We start from the raw sequence: 21,395 nt of genomic DNA on the forward strand, positions 1-21,395 counted from the left end.
GACCTACCTGGACTCGTGACAGGGCTAGATACATAACCTCGTACTGACCTACCTGGACTCGTGACAGGGCTAGATACATAACCTCGTACTGACCTACCTGGACTCGTGATAGGGCTAATGAAAAATTCAGAAGACACCATTCCATTATACTAAATTTGTAGACATATGGGAAACAATGAAACTCCCTGCAGTTTTGTCATAAATATTATAATGAGAATATAGATGTTTTATTTGTGGCTCAGTAGCAGCTTCTTCTTGTAAAACTACTTCAGACTAAAAAAAAAAAAAAAAAAAAAGAAGATCTTCATAAGAGAGACAAAGAGAACTGCTCGGTAAAGGAGACCTGACACAGCGTCACTGCGAGCTGACCGGGACTACCCATAACTGCAGCCAATCACAAGAGGCTCCCAGCCTAGCTGCGATGAGAAGGTCTGGCAGCAAGGGAACTCACTGAATCCATTATAACGCAATCTAAGTGAAATAAATCCATATTGATGCGGTAGGAAAATAATAATATTGCAATGCTCCTTTCATATCAATGGCTTATTCATTTCAATGAGCATACAATTCCACTGAAATTAATGGGACATTAGATTGAATGGGAAAAGTATAGCATCATGCTGGTGTAACACAATGAAAGTGAGCAAACAGCATCTGAAAACGTCTGGCACAACGCAAACGCTGTTTAATACAGATGGGCTAAACATACAGGACATGGAATATAACACAGGAGTCACAGCTGTAACTAGTTCCGGGTTCTGTATACAGCACTGATGGGATAACACCGCATCCAGCCCATGTCACACAGACACTATATACTGTACATGGAATATAACACAGGAGTCACAGCTGTAACTAGTTCTGGGTTCTGTATACAGCACTGATGGGATAACACCGCATCCAGCCGATGTCACACAGACACTATATACTGTACATGGAATATAACACAGGAGTCACAGCTGTAACTAGTTCCGGGTTCTGTATAATGTAGAAACACATATATATATATATTTATTTATTTATTTATTGTGTTTCTACATTACTACTGGTTCAGCTGCGCCCTGAGGATATCTTAGCGATTTGTAGACAGTGGGTTTGGGCATAAATAGACAGATAACAGAGTGGCAATTCTATATATAGGAGATTACCTGCTGACTGGCCATACACACTGCTGCTCTCTCCTTTCTCTTAGCCACGCGCTGTCTCGCCTTGCTCAGGATACGAGAGTGCACGGTTCCCGGGCCGGCGTTCTCAAACATTCTGTCCTGAAGCTGCTGCTGCTCCTCACTGAGGGGAGATGTGAAGGGACTACTAGCAGAGCCGTCTTCAAGCACTGAAACACAGGCAGAAGGATATCACAGGGGGTCCGGGGTAATGATATTACAGGGGGACAGGCGTAATATACAGGGGAACAGGTGTAATATACAGGGGAACAGGCGTAATATACAGGTGGACAGGTGTAATGATATTACAGGGGGACAGGTGTAATGATATTACAGGTGGACAGGTGTAATGATATTACAGGGGGACAGGTGTAATGATATTACATGGGGACAGGTGTGATATACAGGGGGACAGGTGTAATGCTATTACAGGGGGACAGGTGTGATATACAGGGGGACAGGTGTAATGCTATTACAGGGGACAGGCGTAATATACAGGGGGACAGGTGTGATATACAGGGGGACAGGTGTAATGATATTACAGGGGGACAGGCGTAATATACAGGGGAACAGGTGTAATATACAGGGGAACAGGCGTAATATACAGGTGGACAGGTGTAATGATATTACAGGGGGACAGGTGTAATGATATTACAGGTGGACAGGTGTAATGATATTACAGGTGGACAGGTGTGATATACAGGGGGACAGGTGTAATGATATTACAGGGGGACAGGTGTAATGCTATTACAGGGGGACAGGTGTGATATACAGGGGGACAGGTGTAATGCTATTACAGGGGGACAGGTGTAATGCTATTACAGGGGGACAGGTGTGATATACAGGGGGACAGGTGTAATGCTATTACAGGGGGACAGGTGTGATATACAGGGGGACAGGTGTGATATACAGGGGGACAGGTGTGATATACAGAAGGACAGGTGTAATATACAGGGGGACAGGTGTAATGATATTACAGGGGGACAGGCGTAATATACAGGGGAACAGGTGTAATATACAGGGGAACAGGCGTAATATACAGGTGGACAGGTGTAATGATATTACAGGGGGACAGGTGTGATGATATTACAGGGGGACAGGTGTGATATACAGGGGGACAGGTGTGATATACAGAAGGACAGGTGTAATATACAGGGGGACAGGTGTAATGATATTACAGGGATACAGGTGTGATATACAGGGGGACAGGTGTAATGCTATTACAGGGGGACAGGTGTAATGCTATTACAGGGGGACAGGTGTGATATACAGGAGGACAGGTGTAATGCTATTACAGGGGGACAGGTGTGATATACAGGGGGACAGGTGTAATGATATTACAGGGTGACAGGTGTGATATACAGGGGGACAGGTGTAATGATATTACAGGGGGACAGGTGTAATGATATTAAAGGGGGACAGGTGTAATGATATTACAGGGGGACAGGTGTAATGATATTACAGGGGGACAGGCGTAATATACAGGGGAACAGGTGTAATATACAGGGGAACAGGCGTAATATACAGGTGGACAGGTGTAATGATATTACAGGGGGACAGGTGTAATGATATTACAGGGGGACAGGTGTGATATACAGGTGGACAGGTGTAATGATATTACAGGGGGACAGGTGTAATGATATTACAGGGGGACAGGTGTAATGATATTACAGGGGGACAGGTGTAATGCTATTACAGGGGGACAGGCGTAATATACAGGGGAACAGGTGTAATATACAGGGGAACAGGCGTAATATACAGGTGGACAGGTGTAATGATATTACAGGGGGACAGGTGTAATGATATTACAGGGGGACAGGTGTGATATACAGGTGGACAGGTGTAATGATATTACAGGGGGACAGGTGTAATGATATTACAGGGGGACAGGTGTAATGATATTACAGGGGGACAGGTGTAATGCTATTACAGGGGGACAGGTGTGATATACAGGGGGACAGGTGTAATGCTATTACAGGGGACAGGCGTAATATACAGGGGGACAGGTGTGATATACAGGGGGACAGGTGTAATGCTATTACAGGGGGACAGGTGTAATGCTATTACAGGGGGACAGGTGTGATATACAGGGGGACAGGTGTAATGCTATTACAGGGGGACAGGTGTAATGCTATTACAGGGGGACAGGTGTAATGATATTACAGGGGGACAGGTGTAATGCTATTACAGGGGGACAGGTGTGATATACAGGGGGACAGGTGTGATATACAGAAGGACAGGTGTAATATACAGGGGGACAGGTGTAATGATATTACAGCGGGACAGGTGTGATATACAGGGGGACAGGTGTGATATACAGAAGGACAGGTGTAATATACAGGGGGACAGGTGTAATGATATTACAGGGGGACAGGTGTAATGATATTACAGGTGGACAGGTGTAATGATATTACAGGTGGACAGGTGTGATATACAGGGGGACAGGTGTAATGATATTACAGGGGGACAGGTGTAATGCTATTACAGGGGGACAGGTGTGATATACAGGGGGACAGGTGTAATGCTATTACAGGGGGACAGGTGTAATGCTATTACAGGGGGACAGGTGTGATATACAGGGGGACAGGTGTAATGCTATTACAGGGGGACAGGTGTGATATACAGGGGGACAGGTGTGATATACAGGGGGACAGGTGTGATATACAGAAGGACAGGTGTAATATACAGGGGGACAGGTGTAATGATATTACAGGGGGACAGGCGTAATATACAGGGGAACAGGTGTAATATACAGGGGAACAGGCGTAATATACAGGTGGACAGGTGTAATGATATTACAGGGGGACAGGTGTGATGATATTACAGGGGGACAGGTGTGATATACAGGGGGACAGGTGTGATATACAGAAGGACAGGTGTAATATACAGGGGGACAGGTGTAATGATATTACAGGGAGACAGGTGTGATATACAGGGGGACAGGTGTAATGCTATTACAGGGGGACAGGTGTAATGCTATTACAGGGGGACAGGTGTGATATACAGGAGGACAGGTGTAATGCTATTACAGGGGGACAGGTGTGATATACAGGGGGACAGGTGTAATGATATTACAGGGTGACAGGTGTGATATACAGGGGGACAGGTGTAATGATATTACAGGGGGACAGGTGTAATGATATTAAAGGGGGACAGGTGTAATGATATTACAGGGGGACAGGTGTAATGATATTACAGGGGGACAGGCGTAATATACAGGGGAACAGGTGTAATATACAGGTGGACAGGTGTAATGATATTACAGGGGGACAGGTGTAATGATATTACAGGGGGACAGGTGTGATATACAGGTGGACAGGTGTAATGATATTACAGGGGGACAGGTGTAATGATATTACAGGGGGACAGGTGTAATGATATTACAGGGGGACAGGTGTAATGCTATTACAGGGGGACAGGCGTAATATACAGGGGAACAGGTGTAATATACAGGGGAACAGGCGTAATATACAGGTGGACAGGTGTAATGATATTACAGGGGGACAGGTGTAATGATATTACAGGGGGACAGGTGTGATATACAGGTGGACAGGTGTAATGATATTACAGGGGGACAGGTGTAATGATATTACAGGGGGACAGGTGTAATGATATTACAGGGGGACAGGTGTAATGCTATTACAGGGGGACAGGTGTGATATACAGGGGGACAGGTGTAATGCTATTACAGGGGACAGGCGTAATATACAGGGGGACAGGTGTGATATACAGGGGGACAGGTGTAATGCTATTACAGGGGGACAGGTGTAATGCTATTACAGGGGGACAGGTGTGATATACAGGGGGACAGGTGTAATGCTATTACAGGGGGACAGGTGTAATGCTATTACAGGGGGACAGGTGTAATGATATTACAGGGGGACAGGTGTGATATACAGGGGGACAGGTGTGATATACAGAAGGACAGGTGTAATATACAGGGGGACAGGTGTAATGATATTACAGCGGGACAGGTGTGATATACAGGGGGACAGGTGTGATATACAGAAGGACAGGTGTAATATACAGGGGGACAGGTGTAATGATATTACAGGGGGACAGGTGTGATATACAGGGGGACAGGTGTAATGATATTACAGGGGGACAGGTGTGATATACAGGTGGACAGGTGTAATGATATTACAGGGGGACAGGTGTAATGATATTACAGGGGGACAGGTGTAATGATATTACAGGGGGACAGGTGTAATGCTATTACAGGGGGACAGGTGTGATATACAGGGGGACAGGTGTAATGCTATTACAGGGGACAGGCGTAATATACAGGGGGACAGGTGTGATATACAGGGGGACAGGTGTAATGCTATTACAGGGGGACAGGTGTAATGCTATTACAGGGGGACAGGTGTGATATACAGGGGGACAGGTGTAATGCTATTACAGGGGGACAGGTGTAATGCTATTACAGGGGGACAGGTGTAATGATATTACAGGGGGACAGGTGTAATGATATTACAGGGGGACAGGTGTGATATACAGGGGGACAGGTGTGATATACAGAAGGACAGGTGTAATATACAGGGGGACAGGTGTAATGATATTACAGCGGGACAGGTGTGATATACAGGGGGACAGGTGTGATATACAGAAGGACAGGTGTAATATACAGGGGGACAGGTGTAATGATATTACAGGGGGACAGGTGTGATATACAGGGGGACAGGTGTAATGCTATTACAGGGGGACAGGTGTAATGCTATTACAGGGGGACAGGTGTAATGCTATTACAGGGGGACAGGTGTGATATACAGGGGGACAGGTGTAATGATATTACAGGGTGACAGGTGTGATATACAGGGGGACAGGTGTAATGATATTACAGGGGGACAGGTGTAATGATATTAAAGGGGGACAGGTGTAATGATATTACAGGGGGACAGGTGTAATGATATTACAGGGGGACAGGCGTAATATACAGGGGAACAGGTGTAATATACAGGGGAACAGGCGTAATATACAGGTGGACAGGTGTAATGATATTACAGGGGGACAGGTGTAATGATATTACAGGGGGACAGGTGTGATATACAGGTGGACAGGTGTAATGATATTACAGGGGGACAGGTGTAATGATATTACAGGGGGACAGGTGTGATATACAGGGGGACAGGTGTAATGCTATTACAGGGGGACAGGTGTGATATACAGGGGGACAGGTGTGATGCTATTACAGGGGACAGGCGTAACATACAGGGGGACAGGTGTGATATACAGGGGGACAGGTGTAATGATATTACAGGGGGACAGGCGTAATATACAGGGGAACAGGTGTAATATACAGGGGAACAGGCGTAATATACAGGGGAACAGGCGTAATGATATTACAGGGGGACAGGTGTAATGATATTAAAGGGGGACAGGTGTGATATACAGGTGGACAGGTGTAATGATATTACAGGGGGACAGGTGTAATGATATTACAGGGGGACAGGTGTGATATACAGGGGGACAGGTGTAATGCTATTACAGGGGGACAGGTGTGATATACAGGGGGACAGGTGTGATGCTATTACAGGGGACAGGCGTAACATACAGGGGGACAGGTGTGATATACAGGGGGACAGGTGTAATGATATTACAGGGGGACAGGTGTAATGATATTACAGGGGGACAGGTGTGATATACAGGGGGACAGGTGTAATGCTATTACAGGGGGACAGGTGTGATATACAGGAGGACAGGTGTAATGCTATTACAGGGGGACAGGTGTGATATACAGGGGGACAGGTGTAATGATATTACAGGGTGACAGGTGTGATATACAGGGGGACAGGTGTAATGATATTACAGGGGGACAGGTGTAATGATATTAAAGGGGGACAGGTGTAATGATATTACAGGGGGACAGGTGTAATGATATTACAGGGGGACAGGCGTAATATACAGGGGAACAGGTGTAATATACAGGTGGACAGGTGTAATGATATTACAGGGGGACAGGTGTAATGATATTACAGGGGGACAGGTGTAATGATATTACAGGTGGACAGGTGTAATGATATTACAGGGGGACAGGTGTAATGCTATTACAGGGGGACAGGTGTAATGCTATTACAGGGGGACAGGTGTGATATACAGGGGGACAGGTGTAATGATATTACAGGGGGACAGGTGTAATGCTATTACAGGGGGACAGGTGTGATATACAGGGGGACAGGTGTAATGCTATTACAGGGGGACAGGTGTGATATACAGGGGGACAGGTGTAATGCTATTACAGGGGACAGGCGTAATATACAGGGGGACAGGTGTGATATACAGGGGGACAGGTGTAATGATATTACAGGGGGACAGGCGTAATATACAGGGGAACAGGTGTAATATACAGGGGAACAGGCGTAATATACAGGTGGACAGGTGTAATGATATTACAGGGGGACAGGTGTAATGATATTACAGGGGGACAGGTGTGATATACAGGTGGACAGGTGTAATGATATTACAGGGGGACAGGTGTAATGATATTACAGGGGGACAGGTGTGATATACAGGGGGACAGGTGTAATGCTATTACAGGGGGACAGGTGTGATATACAGGGGGACAGGTGTAATGCTATTACAGGGGACAGGCGTAATATACAGGGGGACAGGTGTGATATACAGGGGGACAGGTGTAATGCTATTACAGGGGGACAGGTGTAATGCTATTACAGGGGGACAGGTGTGATATACAGGGGGACAGGTGTAATGCTATTACAGGGGGACAGGTGTAATGCTATTACAGGGGGACAGGTGTAATGATATTACAGGGGGACAGGTGTAATGCTATTACAGGGGGACAGGTGTGATATACAGGGGGACAGGTGTGATATACAGAAGGACAGGTGTAATATACAGGGGGACAGGTGTAATGATATTACAGCGGGACAGGTGTGATATACAGGGGGACAGGTGTGATATACAGAAGGACAGGTGTGATATACAGGGGGACAGGTGTAATGCTATTACAGGGGGACAGGTGTAATGCTATTACAGGGGGACAGGTGTAATGCTATTACAGGGGGACAGGTGTAATGCTATTACAGGGGGACAGGTGTAATGCTATTACAGGGGGACAGGTGTAATGCTATTACAGGGGGACAGGTGTGATATACAGGGGGACAGGTGTAATGCTATTACAGGGGGACAGGTGTGATATACAGGGGGACAGGTGTAATGATATTACAGGGTGACAGGTGTGATATACAGGGGGACAGGTGTGATATACAGGGGGACAGGTGTAATGATATTACAGGGGGACAGGTGTAATGATATTAAAGGGGGACAGGTGTAATGATATTACAGGGGGACAGGTGTAATGATATTACAGGGGGACAGGTGTAATGATATTACAGGGGGACAGGCGTAATATACAGGGGAACAGGCGTAATATACAGGTGGACAGGTGTAATGATATTACAGGGGGACAGGTGTAATGATATTACAGGGGGACAGGTGTGATATACAGGTGGACAGGTGTAATGATATTACAGGGGGACAGGTGTAATGATATTACAGGGGGACAGGTGTGATATACAGGGGGACAGGTGTAATGCTATTACAGGGGGACAGGTGTGATATACAAGGGGACAGGTGTGATGCTATTACAGGGGACAGGCGTAACATACAGGGGGACAGGTGTGATATACAGGGGGACAGGTGTAATGATATTACAGGGGGACAGGCGTAATATACAGGGGAACAGGTGTAATATACAGGGGAACAGGCGTAATATACAGGTGGACAGGTGTAATGATATTACAGGGGGACAGGTGTAATGATATTACAGGGGGACAGGTGTGATATACAGGTGGACAGGTGTAATGCTATTACAGGGGGACAGGTGTAATGATATTACAGGGGGACAGGTGTGATATACAGGGGGACAGGTGTAATGCTATTACAGGGGGACAGGTGTAATGCTATTACAGGGGGACAGGTGTGATATACAGGGGGACAGGTGTAATGCTATTACAGGGGGACAGGTGTGATATACAGGGGGACAGGTGTAATGCTATTACAGGGGGACAGGTGTAATGCTATTACAGGGGGACAGGTGTGATATACAGGGGGACAGGTGTAATGCTATTACAGGGGGACAGGTGTGATATACAGAAGGACAGGTGTAATATACAGGGGGACAGGTGTAATGCTATTACAGGGGGACAGGTGTAATGATATTACAGGGGGACAGGTGTAATGATATTACAGGGGGACAGGTGTAATGATATTACAGGGGGACAGGTGTAATGATATTACAGGGGGACAGGTGTAATGATATTACAGGGGGACAGGTGTAATGATATTACAGGGGGACAGGTCTGAAATACAGGGGGACAGGTGTGATATACGGGGGGACAGGTGTAATGATATTACAGGGGGACAGGTGTAATGATATTACAGGGGGACAGGTGTAATGCTATTACAGGGGGACAGGTGTAATGCTATTACAGGGGGACAGGTGTAATGATATTACAGGGGGACAGGTGTAATGATATAACAGGGGGACAGGTGTAATGATATTACAGGGGGACAGGTGTAATGCTATTACAGGGGGACCGGTGTGATATACAGGGGGACAGGTGTAATGATATTACAGGGGGACAGGTGTGATATACAGGGGGACAGGTGTAATGATATTACAGGGGGACAGGTGTAATGATATTACAGGGGGACAGGTGTAATGATATTACAGGGGGACAGGTGTAATGATATTACAGGGGGACAGGTGTGATGCTATTACAGGGGGACAGGTGTGATGCTATTACAGGGGGACAGGTGTAATGATATTACAGGGGGACAGGTGTAATGATATTACAGGGGGACAGGTGTAATGATATTACAGGGGGACAGGTGTAATGATATTACAGGGGGACAGGCGTGTTGACATCACAGGGGGACAGGCGTGTTGACATCACAGGGGGACAGGCGTGTTGACATCACAGGGGGACAGGCGTGTTGACATCACAGGGGGACAGGCGTGATGACATCACAGGGGGACAGGCGTGATGACATCACAGGGGGACAGGCGTGATATGCAGGGTGTACCAGGAGTGAAATAATATACGTTATGGTAAGAACTTACCGTTAATAACGGTATTTCTCCTAAGTCCACAGGATAACAAAGGGATATGATGAAGCGACAGCGGATTTGCACCAATCGGTCAAAGCTTTGTGGCCTCCCAGCATGCAACGGGCCCGTCCATATATCCCCGCCTCCTTGCTCAGGCAGTTCAGTTGTTTTTCCAAAGCTCAAGGCAGAAGCATCATAGAGAGCCCTAATCAGGTGATAACACACATGCACACCCTTACGAACAAGAAGGAAGAGGTTAGTGAGTAAAAGGATCCTCAAATCAGGTGCGTCAGGTTTGGATCCCTGTGGATCCTGTGGACTTAGGAGAAATACCGTTATCAACGGTAAGTTCTTACCATAGCGTATATTTCTCCGGCAGGGTCCACAGGTTATCCACAGGATAACATTGGGACTTCCCAAAGCAATTTTTAGTGGTCGGGACGCTCCTGATTAGACAGGAGAACCTTACACCCGAATTCAGCGTCGTGAGAGGCAAAGGTATCCATGGCATAATGTCTAATGAAAGTGTTAATGGAAGACCATGTGGCTGCCTTACATATCTGTTCTGCTGAAGCACCATGCTGTGCTGCCCATGAAGGACCTACCTTACGTGTAGAGTGCGCAGAGACATTAGCCGTAACAGGGAGATCAACCTGAGAACATGCTTCTGAAATCATCATCCGAAGCAATCTCGCCAGTGTCTGCGTATCAGCAGGCCATCCTCTCTTGTGAAATCTGTAGAGAACAAAGTGTCTGCCGTTCTGATGGCACTGGTACGATCCACGTAGATCCTTAATGCACGTACCACGTCCAGTGATGCATCTCCCGCAGAAAAGCCTGGTACCTGGAAAGCCAGGACTACACTTTTTTCATTAAGGTGGAATTTAGATACCACCTTGGGAAGATACCCAGATCGAGTTCTGAGAACTGCTTTATCTGGATAAAAAAAAAATTCAGAAATGGGGAACGACATGATACAGCCCCTAAATCTGATACTCTTCTAGCTGACGCCATAGCCAGTAGAAAGAGAACTTTAGCTGTCAACCATTTGAGATCCACTCTATTAAGTGGTTCAAATGGGGCAACTTGAAGGGTTTTCAGGACTAAACTTAAGACCCAAGGCACTGTAGGAGGAACAATAGGAGGTTGAATGCGCAGCATTCCCTGGAAAAAAGTATGCACAACCTGTAGGTTGGCAATTTTCTTTTGGAACCAGTTAATGCCGACACTTGCACTCTCAAGGAAGTGACCTTTAAACCTTTATCTGTTCCTGCCTGATGGAATGCTAAGACCCTGGAAACTCTGAAGACTTAGGGTCAAACTTCCGTTCATTGCACCATTGAATATAGGCTTACCATATTCAGTGATAAATGCGAGCCGAGGAAGGTTTCCTTGTTCTGAGCATTGTTTAAATTACCTGTTGTGAGAATCCTCTTGACTTCAGGATAGACGTCTCAAGAGCCATGCCGGCAAAGATCGTCGATCCAGATGCCTGTGATAACAAGGACCCTGAATCGGTAGATCTGGACGTTGAGGGAGCAGAAGTGGAACATCCATCGACATTCTCTGCAGATCTGTGTCCCAATGTCTTCTGGGCCAAGCCGGAGCTATTAGTATCACCGCACCTATTCCTTTCTTTATCTTTCTCACCACCCTGGGTAATAGGGTGATTGGAGGAAACACATAAGTCAGATGAAAATCCAATTTCACCGACAGGGCATCCACAAAGATCGCTCTGGGATCCTTTTTTCTTGACCCGTATGCAAGAACGTTGTTGATCTGACAGGATGCCATGAGATCCATCTCTGGCAACCCCCACTTGTCTACTATGATCTGCAAGACCTGCGGGTGTAGAGCCCATTCGCTTGCCTGAATGGCGTGACGACTGAGAAAATCCGCTTCCCAGTTTAGGACTCCCGGAACGAACACTGCGGACAAGGCTGGATGATGAAGTTATGCCTACTTTAGTATGTGACTTACCTCCTTCATCGCATTTTGGCTGTGAGTTCCTCCCTGATGGTCGCATTGTCCGAGCGGATCTGAACTGGTTTTTCCCGAAGGATGTCCTTTGCCTGAATCAGTGCCATGTATATGGTCTGAAGTTCCAATATATTTATTGGCAGGCAACCTTCTTCCGTGGTCCATTGCCCCTGGAAACAAAACCTTCCTGACACTGCTCCCCAGTCCTGGAGACAGGCATCTGTTGTCAGAATATCCCAATATGATATCCAAAAGGGTCTCCCTTTGTCCCGATGGGATGTCTGTAGCCACCAGGCTAACTCCCTTCTTACTTCCACCATAGTCTGCGTTTTTATCGTCTGATGTAACCCATTCCATTTGGAAAGGATCAGATGCTGCTGAGGCATCGAGTGGAACTGTGCATACTCCACCATGTCGAATGTTGACACCATCAATCCCATCACATGCATTGCTGCGCGAATGGACACCCTTTGACTGTGCAGCAGCTCCTGAATCCTTGACTGAACATTGGATATCTTTTTGAAGGCTTGAATCCAGTAAAGCCCCCAAGTGAGTCATCTGCTGTAACGGAACCAGAGACGATTGTCTGTTGCAGACGACACCGGAGCAATTCCTGTGACTGTGCCAGGATTAAAAGATCGTCGAGGTATGGAAAAATTCTTATCCCCTGCTGGCGGAGATATGCTGCCATTTCCACCATAATCTTGGTAAATACACTGGCAGCTGTGGCTAACCCAAAAGGTAGGGCCCGGTACTGAAAATGCTGTTGGAGGATAGCAAACCGGAGGTGACACTGATGGGACAATGCTATAGGAACATGTACAGTTGCAAGAAAAAGTATGTGAACCCTTTGCAATTTTCTGGATTTGTGCATAAATTGGTCATAAAATGTGTTCTGATCTTCATCTAAGTCACAACAATAGACAAACACAGTCTGCTGAAACTAAAACCACACAAACAATTATACGTTCTCATGTTTTTATTGAGCACACCAAATAAACATTCACAGTGCAGGGTGGACATTCGACCAATTTATGCACAAATCCAGGAAATTCCAAAGGGTTCACATACTTTTTCTTGCAACTGTAGGTAAGCATCCTGTATATCCAGGGATACCATATAATCCCCTGGCTCCATGGCCAATATGTTGGAACGCAAAGTCTCCATATGAAAGAGAGGTACCTGTCACAATCCTGACTGTAGGTTTATATTTGGTGACTTACCCCTGCCATCTGTCCTGGATCCTGTGTCTTTTCACTCACGGAGTTAAACAGCTTGTCAGCACTATGAGTTTTCCTGAGTTCTCTGCCTGAGAGGTAATCAGCTCCACCTGTGGTGATCTCCTGTGTGAGGCTGAATTCAGTAATCTAAAAGCAAGCGTCCTGTGTTTTGCAGAAGTCCAGGCTTCAGTGTTCTCTTGGCCTGCTAGGCCTCATTCTACATCACAGCCTTGGCTAGAGTAGTCACATGACAGTGACATCACCTAATCCTGCCCACCAATCATCAAGGACCAGGAAGTATAAATCAGGAGGCTGAGTTGGAATCTGGGCCAGTTCCTTGTGTCACATACAGCCTTGTGTGGGTCTTAAGCTGAGCTCCCTAAAGGTAACCTTTGTACCTAAGTTCCTGTGGAAACTCTGTTCCCTTGTTACCGTTTGGTTTATTTGTGTGTTGCCATTTGATTTCACCATTTCCCTGAGTCTCAATGTAAAGGTACAGCTGCAATGTTTCGTCTTAAAGGCACAGTACTGAATTCCGTGTTCTCCACTGAAAACCACAGCTGTCGTGTTTCAGTTTTACTACTGTTGTAGTTGGGATCTCCAGGGCTCAGTACCTCGTGCCTCAGCATCTCCGTGCCTCAGCATCTCCGTGCCTCAGCACCTCCGTGCTTCCAGCACCTCAGTATCTCCGTGACTCAGCATCTCCGTGCCTCAGCACCTCAGTGCCTCAGCATCTCCGTGCCTCAGTACCTCCGTGCTTCCAGCACCTCCGTGCCTCAGCATCTCCGTGCCTCAGTGCCTCAGTACCTCCGTGCTTCCAGCACCTCCGTGCCACAGCACCTCCGTGCCTCAGTACCTCCGTGCCTCAGCACCTCCGTGCCTCAGCACCTCCGTGCCTCAGCACCCCAGTGTCTCTACGCACCCCAGTGTCTCTACGCACCCCAGTGTCTCTACGCACCCCAGTGTCCCCAAGCACCTCAGTGTCCCCAAGCACCTCAGTGTCCCCAAGCACCTCAGTGTCCCCAAGCACCTCAGTGTCCGCAAGCACCTCAGTGTCCGCAAGCACCTCAGTGTCCGCAAGCACCTCAGTGTCCGCAAGCACCTCAGTGTCCGCAAGCACCTCAGTGTCTCCAAGCACCCCGTGCCCTTTAGCACAATTATACCTGGTATTCTTCACGGATTCATCAGTGCCTTTCCAGTTCTGTCTTTCAGGAGACCTTCAGCATGCCTCCTGTCTGCCGACCTAATCCTGCATGAGGAGAACCTAGATTCGGCCATCTCTGCTGCGGTTCCTCTTCCCAGTCACCGGAAGAAACCCAGAGTCCACAACAGTCCCAAACCAGGTCAGTGGTAGTATTCATATAATCCTCCAGTCGCCCGCACAGACTTCACTAACACCGGGTTCACAAAACCTCAGTCATGACAGTAGGAACTGGCCACATGGACCCGGCCGAAAGTGTTAGTCTGACGCATGACCTCCTAAGCAATATTGCAGGACGCTTGGAAGGTCTGGAGTCGACTCAGCATCGATTGGCACAGTGTCTGCAGCGGAATTCGTCCTCCAGAGATTCTATGACCTTCTGCTCTAAGACTCCTGACCAACTGCAGATTTTCTACCAGATGTTACTACAGTTACAAGAACTTTTGCCTAGTATTCTCTCTGTGATGCCTGATCTCCTCAGGAATACTACCAACGTTGTTGATCCTGTTTTGTCCCATCCAGTTAATAGAGTCTCTTCCTCTGCGCAAGGGAAAGTTTTTCATCAGAGCTATCCACGGCCCAAGCTCTCTGAAGCTGAACGTCAGCGGCGTAAGGAGCTACATCTCTGTCTTTACTGTGGAAATTCTGGTCATTTTGTTAAAGACTGCATTCTTCACAAGCCAGGTAATAGTGACAAATCTCAGTATCATAGTGCTCATGTCTACAAGTCATCCACAGTATCCGATCCTTCTGCTGCTGACGGGGGTATCAAGAAGGCTACTCTTCTGAGAGAGACTCAAATTTATGACTGGGGTCCGGTGGTTAAAAGACCTTATCCCAAGTTGGGTGTCCAGAGAAGAATGTTCAAGCCATTTACAGTCACAGAGGAGTCCGTGTCCACAGCCCCAGGAGGGGCGTCTTCAGAGCGTCCAGCCCCAGGAGGGGCGTCTTCAGAGCGTCCAGCCCCAGGAGGGGCGTCTTCAGAGCGTCCAGCCCCAGTGAGGGGTTCAGAGCGCCCAGCCCCAGAGAGTCTTCAGAGTGCTGCCCAGCCAGTGAGTCTTCAGAGTGCTGCCCAGCCAGAGAGTCTACAGAGTGCTGCCCAGCCAGAGATTCTACAGAGTGCTGCCCAGCCAGAGATTCTACAGAGTGCTGCCCAGCCAGAGATTCTACAGAGTGCTGCCCAGCCAGAGATTCTACAGAGTGCTGCCCAGCCAGAGATTCTACAGAGTGCTGCCCAGCCAGAGATTCTACAGAGTGCTGCCCAGCCAGAGATTCTACAGAGTGCTGCCCAGCCAGAGATTCTACAGAGTGCTGCCCAGCCAGAGATTCTACAGAGTGCTGCCCAGCCAGAGATTCTACAGAGTGCTGCCCAGCCAGAGATTCTACAGAGTGCTGCCCAGCCAGAGATTCTACAGAGTGCTGCCCAGCCAGAGATTCTACAGAGTGCTGCCCAGCCCCGTGAAGAGGGGGCTCTTGCCTCAGCCCAGCCCCGTGAAGAGGGGGCTCTTGCCTCAGCCCAGCCCCGTGAAGTGGGGGCTCTTGCCTCAGCCCAGCCCTGTGAAGAAAGGGCTCAGCCCGTCCCGGTTCCAGCCGGTCCAGCAATACTCCAGGCCCTGCCTGGTCAGTCCGTCCCGGTTCCAGCCGGTCCAGCAATACTCCAGGCCCTGCCTGGTCAGTCCGTCCCGGTCCCAGCCGGTCCAGCAATACTCCAGGCCCTGCCTGGTCAGTCCGTCCCGGTTCCAGCCGGTCCAGCAATACTCCAGGCCCTGCCTGGTCAGTCCGTCCCGGTCCCAGCCGGTCCAGCAATACTCCAGGCCCAGCCTGGTCAGTCCGTCCCGGTTCCAGCCGGTCCAGCAATCCTCCAGGCCCAGCCTGGTCAGTCCGTCCCGGTTCCAGCCGGTCCATCAATACTCCAGGCTCCGCCTGGTCAGTCCGTCCCGGTTCCAGCCGGTCCATCAATACTCCAGGCTCCGCCTGGTCAGTCCGTCCCGGTTCCAGCCGGTCCAGCAATACTCCAGGACCAGCCTGGTCCGTCTCCTTTGGCTCCAGCCAATTCAAGTATCCTCGTATCCAATCCAGTCCTACTCGTCCAGCCAAAGCTTTCTTCAGTTTCATCCTCTAAGCTTTCGTCTGATGGTTTTCCACTTATTTACTTTGATGGAGATTTATTGCAATATGCCGCTCTGGTTGAACAATTTCTCTCTCGGATGGAGTCTGATCCTTCAGGTGCAGTAACTCCTTCCAACGTTACTCGATATCTGTTCCTGGCATTCAGAGGAAGAGCTTTGGAGTGGGCCAACATGCTCTTTGAGAGTAATGATCCTGTGTTCCATGACTTACAGACTTTCAGTAACGCTGTAGTTAAAGAATTTAGTCCTAAACCTTTGGAATCTGCATCAACGAAGGTCCTAAATTCTTCTGTATGAATTTCTCAAGTTCCTCTAAGATTCAAGATGGGTGTCCGGAGTCCACCCTTGAAGAGGGGGATACTGTCACAATCCTGACTGTAGGTTTATATTTGGTGACTTACCCCTGCCATCTGTCCTGGATCCTGTGTCTTTTCACTCACGGAGTTAAACAGCTTGTCAGCACTATGAGTTTTCCTGAGTTCTCTGCCTGAGAGGTAATCGGCTCCACCTGTGGTGATCTCCTGTGTGAGGCTGAATTCAGTAATCTAAAAGCAAGCATCCTGTGTTTTGCAGAAGTCCAGGCTTCAGTGTTCTCTTGGCCTGCTAGGCCTCATTCTACATCACAGCCTTGGCTAGAGTAGTCACATGACAGTGACATCACCTAATCCTGCCCACCAATCATCAAGGACCAGGAAGTATAAATCAGGAGGCTGAGTTGGAATCTGGGCCAGTTCCTTGTGTCACATACAGCCTTGTGTGGGTCTTAAGCTGAGCTCCCTAAAGGTAACCTTTGTACCTAAGTTCCTGTGGAAACTCTGTTCCCTTGTTACCGTTTGGTTTACTTGTGTGTTGCCATTTGATTTCACCATTTCCCTGAGTCTCAATGTAAAGGTACAGCTGCAATGTTTCGTCTTAAAGGCACAGTACTGAATTCCGTGTTCTCCACTGAAAACCACAGCTGTCGTGTTTCAGTTTTACTACTGTTGTAGTTGGGATCTCCAGGGCTCAGTACCTCGTGCCTCAGCATCTCCGTGCTTCCAGCATCTCCGTGCCTCAGCACCTCCGTGCCTCAGCACCTCCGTGTCTCAGTACCTCCGTGTCTCAGCGTCTCAGTACCTCCGTGTCTCAGTACCTCCGTGTCTCAGTACCTCCGTGACTCAGCGTCTCAGTACCTCAGTGCCTCAGCATCTCCGTGCTTCCAGCATCTCCGTGCCTCAGTGCCTCAGCACCTCCGTACCTCCGTGACTCAGCGTTTCAGTGCCTCAGTACCTCCGTGACTCAGCATCTCAGTGCCTCAGCACCTCCGTGCTTCCAGCACCTCCGTGCCTCAGCACCTCCGTGCCTCAGCACCTCCGTGCCTCAGCACCTCCGTGCCTCAGCACCTCCGTGCTTCCAGCACCTCCGTGCCTCAGTACCTCCGTGCCTTAGTACCTCCGTGCCTCAGCATCTCAGTGTCTCTACGCACCCCAGTGTCTCTACGCACCCCAGTGTCTCTACGCACCCCAGTGTCTCTACGCACCCCAGTGTCTCTACGCACCCCAGTGTCTCTACGCACCTCAGTGTCCGCAAGCACCTCAGTGTCCGCAAGCACCTCAGTGTCCGCAAGCACCTCAGTGTCCGCAAGCACCTCAGTGTCCGCAAGCACCTCAGTGTCCGCAAGCACCTCAGTGTCCGCAAGCACCTCAGTGTCCGCAAGCACCCCGTGCCCTTTAGCACAATTATACCTGGTATTCTTCACGGATTCATCAGTGCCTTTCCAGTTCTGTCTTTCAGGAGACCTACAACATGCCTCCTGTCTGCCGACCTAATCCTGCATGAGGAGAACCTAGATTCGGCCATCTCTGCTGCGGTTCCTCTTCCCAGTCACCGGAAGAAACCCAGAGTCCACAACAGTCCCAAACCAGGTCAGTGGTAGTATTCATATAATCCTCCAGTCGCCCGCACAGACTTCACTAACACCGGGTTCACAAAACCTCAGTCATGACAGTACCCAAATGTACTTGTTCAGCACCTTGAGGTGGAGTATGGGCCGGAATAACCCATTTGGCTTCTGAACTAAAAACAGGTTGGAGTAAAAACCCCTCTCCTCGTTGTGCAGGAGGAACTGGAATGATTACTCCTGACTGAAGCAACTTCTGAACTGCCTCTTTCAAAGCCCTGGCCTTCGTCTCTACCCGAGACGGGCTGGTACAAAACACCTTCGAGGAGGGTGCTTCCTGAAGGCAAATGCATAACCTAGAGATACCGCTTCCTGCACCCAGGCATCTGTTATAGACGGCTGCCAGATCTGAGCAAACTGAAGAAGTCGGCCCCCTACCCTGGGGTCCTCCAGTTGGAGGCCCGCACCATCAGGCTGATGGCTTATTTTCTGCTTTACCATCCGGTTCTCTGGTAGCTCAATGCCTTTCAGTCTTACCAGACTTGTTGTATTGGGGTTGTTTGCCGTCACTTTTCCCTTTAGCTTTTCCTTGAGACCGAAAGGGACGAAAAGCTAGAGCTTTAGGTTTGAATTTGTATGTGGAAGGAAACTTTACTTTCTTGGAGTCTGCTTCTGACTCCAAAATGTCTGTCAATTCTTTACCAAAAAGAATATCTCCAGCGAAAGGTAAAGACTTTTTGGATTCTGAATCAACTTTCCACGTACGTAGCCAAACTGGTCTGAGAGCAGCTATTGTTGAAGCTGATGCCCTGGAGGCAATAGTACCCATATCCAATGCTGTTTCTTCCAAGAACATTGCAACCTGTTTTATTTGTGTTACATGGGATTTTTGGTTTCTAGATGCCACTGAAAGATCTCCTTCCAATGCATCAGCCCAGGCAGCCACTGCCTTTGCCATCCAAGCTGAAGCCATGGCTGATCTTATGACTGCCCCAGACAGGGAAAAATGGTTTTGAAAAACCCTTCACTCTCCTATCCGTGACATCATTTAATGATGTTGAAGGCAGCGGTAATGTAGATTTTCACACTAATTGAATCACATGCATATCTACTTTGGGGGTCACCTCCCTCTTTAAACAATCCCAAGCTGGAAGAGGATAATTGGAATTCCATTTCCTAGGAATTCTAAACTTCTTACTGAGCGTAGCCCAAGCCTCTTCCATGATTTCCGTCAGCTGACCTGACCCAGGAAACTCAGCCTTAACTGTTTTGGGACATTTAAACACAGGTGCCTTGGATTTTAACAGGCTCTGCTGATTCTTCTAAGGATAGAATGGCTTTCATTGCCTTAATTAACTCAGCTATGTCCACTGAGCTGAGACCTACCTCCTCATTTTCGTATGCAGAACCAAAGCTTAATGAGCCTTCATCCTCCGATGAATCCTCATCTGAAACGTGTAGCCTGTGATGTAGATTTCCTTACCACTTGCTTTTCAGCCTGTTTCTTTTGAGAGGCTGCTGCTGGAAGTGATAAACGTATGCAGGTGGGAAGCTGCATGTAATGGTTTATCGTGTAACCTAGTCCTGATACAGAAGTTGGAATTATCTGCTCAGCTATACTGGATAATGTTTGTGCAAACATAGCCCAAGGAGGATCAACTTGCAGCTGTATCTGCCTTGTACTTTTCAAAAGACCTTGGTGAAAGCTAAAACAATTTGCACACAAACCATCCTGAACCAGATCCTGAGAGGTTAACCCAGCTTTGCAAGACAAACATGATAGGAGTGTCGGTGCTGCTATGAGTGTATATTCCTCACCTTTGCCGCTCTTAGACATGATAAATAATCAACACTTACACAGTGTACTACACAATTTGTGACTGTAATCACTTTAAGACTTATTAAATTGACATACAATCCGACCCTACCCTGCAACACACCAGCATTGAGGATCGGAATAGATCGAAAAAAACGTACAGAATTATAGTAAAAAGTCAGCAATCACACTAGCAGTCAGTCACATGGTATACATTAGTATAATCAGCAATATGAGCACATAATCAACTACAGATACATTTCAAGTATGTAGGAGAAACATATTACTGCATTACTTTAGAAAAGTTTTAACCATATTCAGACGCATAGCGACAGAAACCAAAGTAATATTATCAGACTCGTATGCCTTATGCACTTATCCAACTATTTGTATTCAAAAGGTATACAGAGACTTAGTGCCGTATAATCCATACTCAGGAGAGTGGGATACAGGGAGACTCAGCTCGCTTCCAGGATCGATCAATACGTCTGCGAACGCTGAGTGGATCCAGACGCTACTAGTGTACACTGCTGCTCCATGAACCTATAGTGAACACAGACGCCTAAGTGAATACTGATGCACCAGTCACACAGCCGCCTATGCTGCGACTGGGTCCCTTAGTACACAGCATCTCAGACGGAAGCGGGAAAACAGTTCATGGCGGGAGACTCTGTGGAAACTGGTCATGAACAGGGGGGAGGGGCGACCAGGAGAGCGTCTGTATCCCCACTGCTGACATAAACCCTAGGGATCGCAGCCTCATACTATTCCTGGAGCCTATGATCCCTAAGGGCCTAGCCCTGGTGCACCCGAGGTGGCAGCCGCATCAGTGACTGTTTGGTAGTCTCCTCCCAAAGCAGTGAGGCTGTGTCCGTATTCCTCCTCTAAGCGGAACAGATGCCTTACCTTATCCCCGTGCTCCGGCCACAGCCTG

The 21,395-nt window shown here is 48.1% G+C and overlaps 1 protein-coding gene across 3 annotated transcripts in view; it reads right to left on the bottom strand.

Moving 5' to 3' along the window:
* The window catches only part of STK36 (serine/threonine kinase 36), a 295,926-nt gene that overhangs the window by 188,205 nt on the left and 86,326 nt on the right, over nt 1–21,395 (bottom strand). For all 3 annotated transcript variants that reach the window (XM_063935506.1, XM_063935505.1, XM_063935504.1), the window contains exon 8: nt 1,149–1,333. In XM_063935506.1, the coding sequence (XP_063791576.1) occupies nt 1,149–1,333 (185 nt within the window). The remainder of the gene's footprint in view (nt 1–1,148; nt 1,334–21,395) is intronic.

Source organism: Pseudophryne corroboree, chromosome 7, assembly GCF_028390025.1.
Source record: "Pseudophryne corroboree isolate aPseCor3 chromosome 7, aPseCor3.hap2, whole genome shotgun sequence".
Taxonomy (NCBI): Eukaryota; Metazoa; Chordata; class Amphibia; order Anura; family Myobatrachidae; genus Pseudophryne; species Pseudophryne corroboree.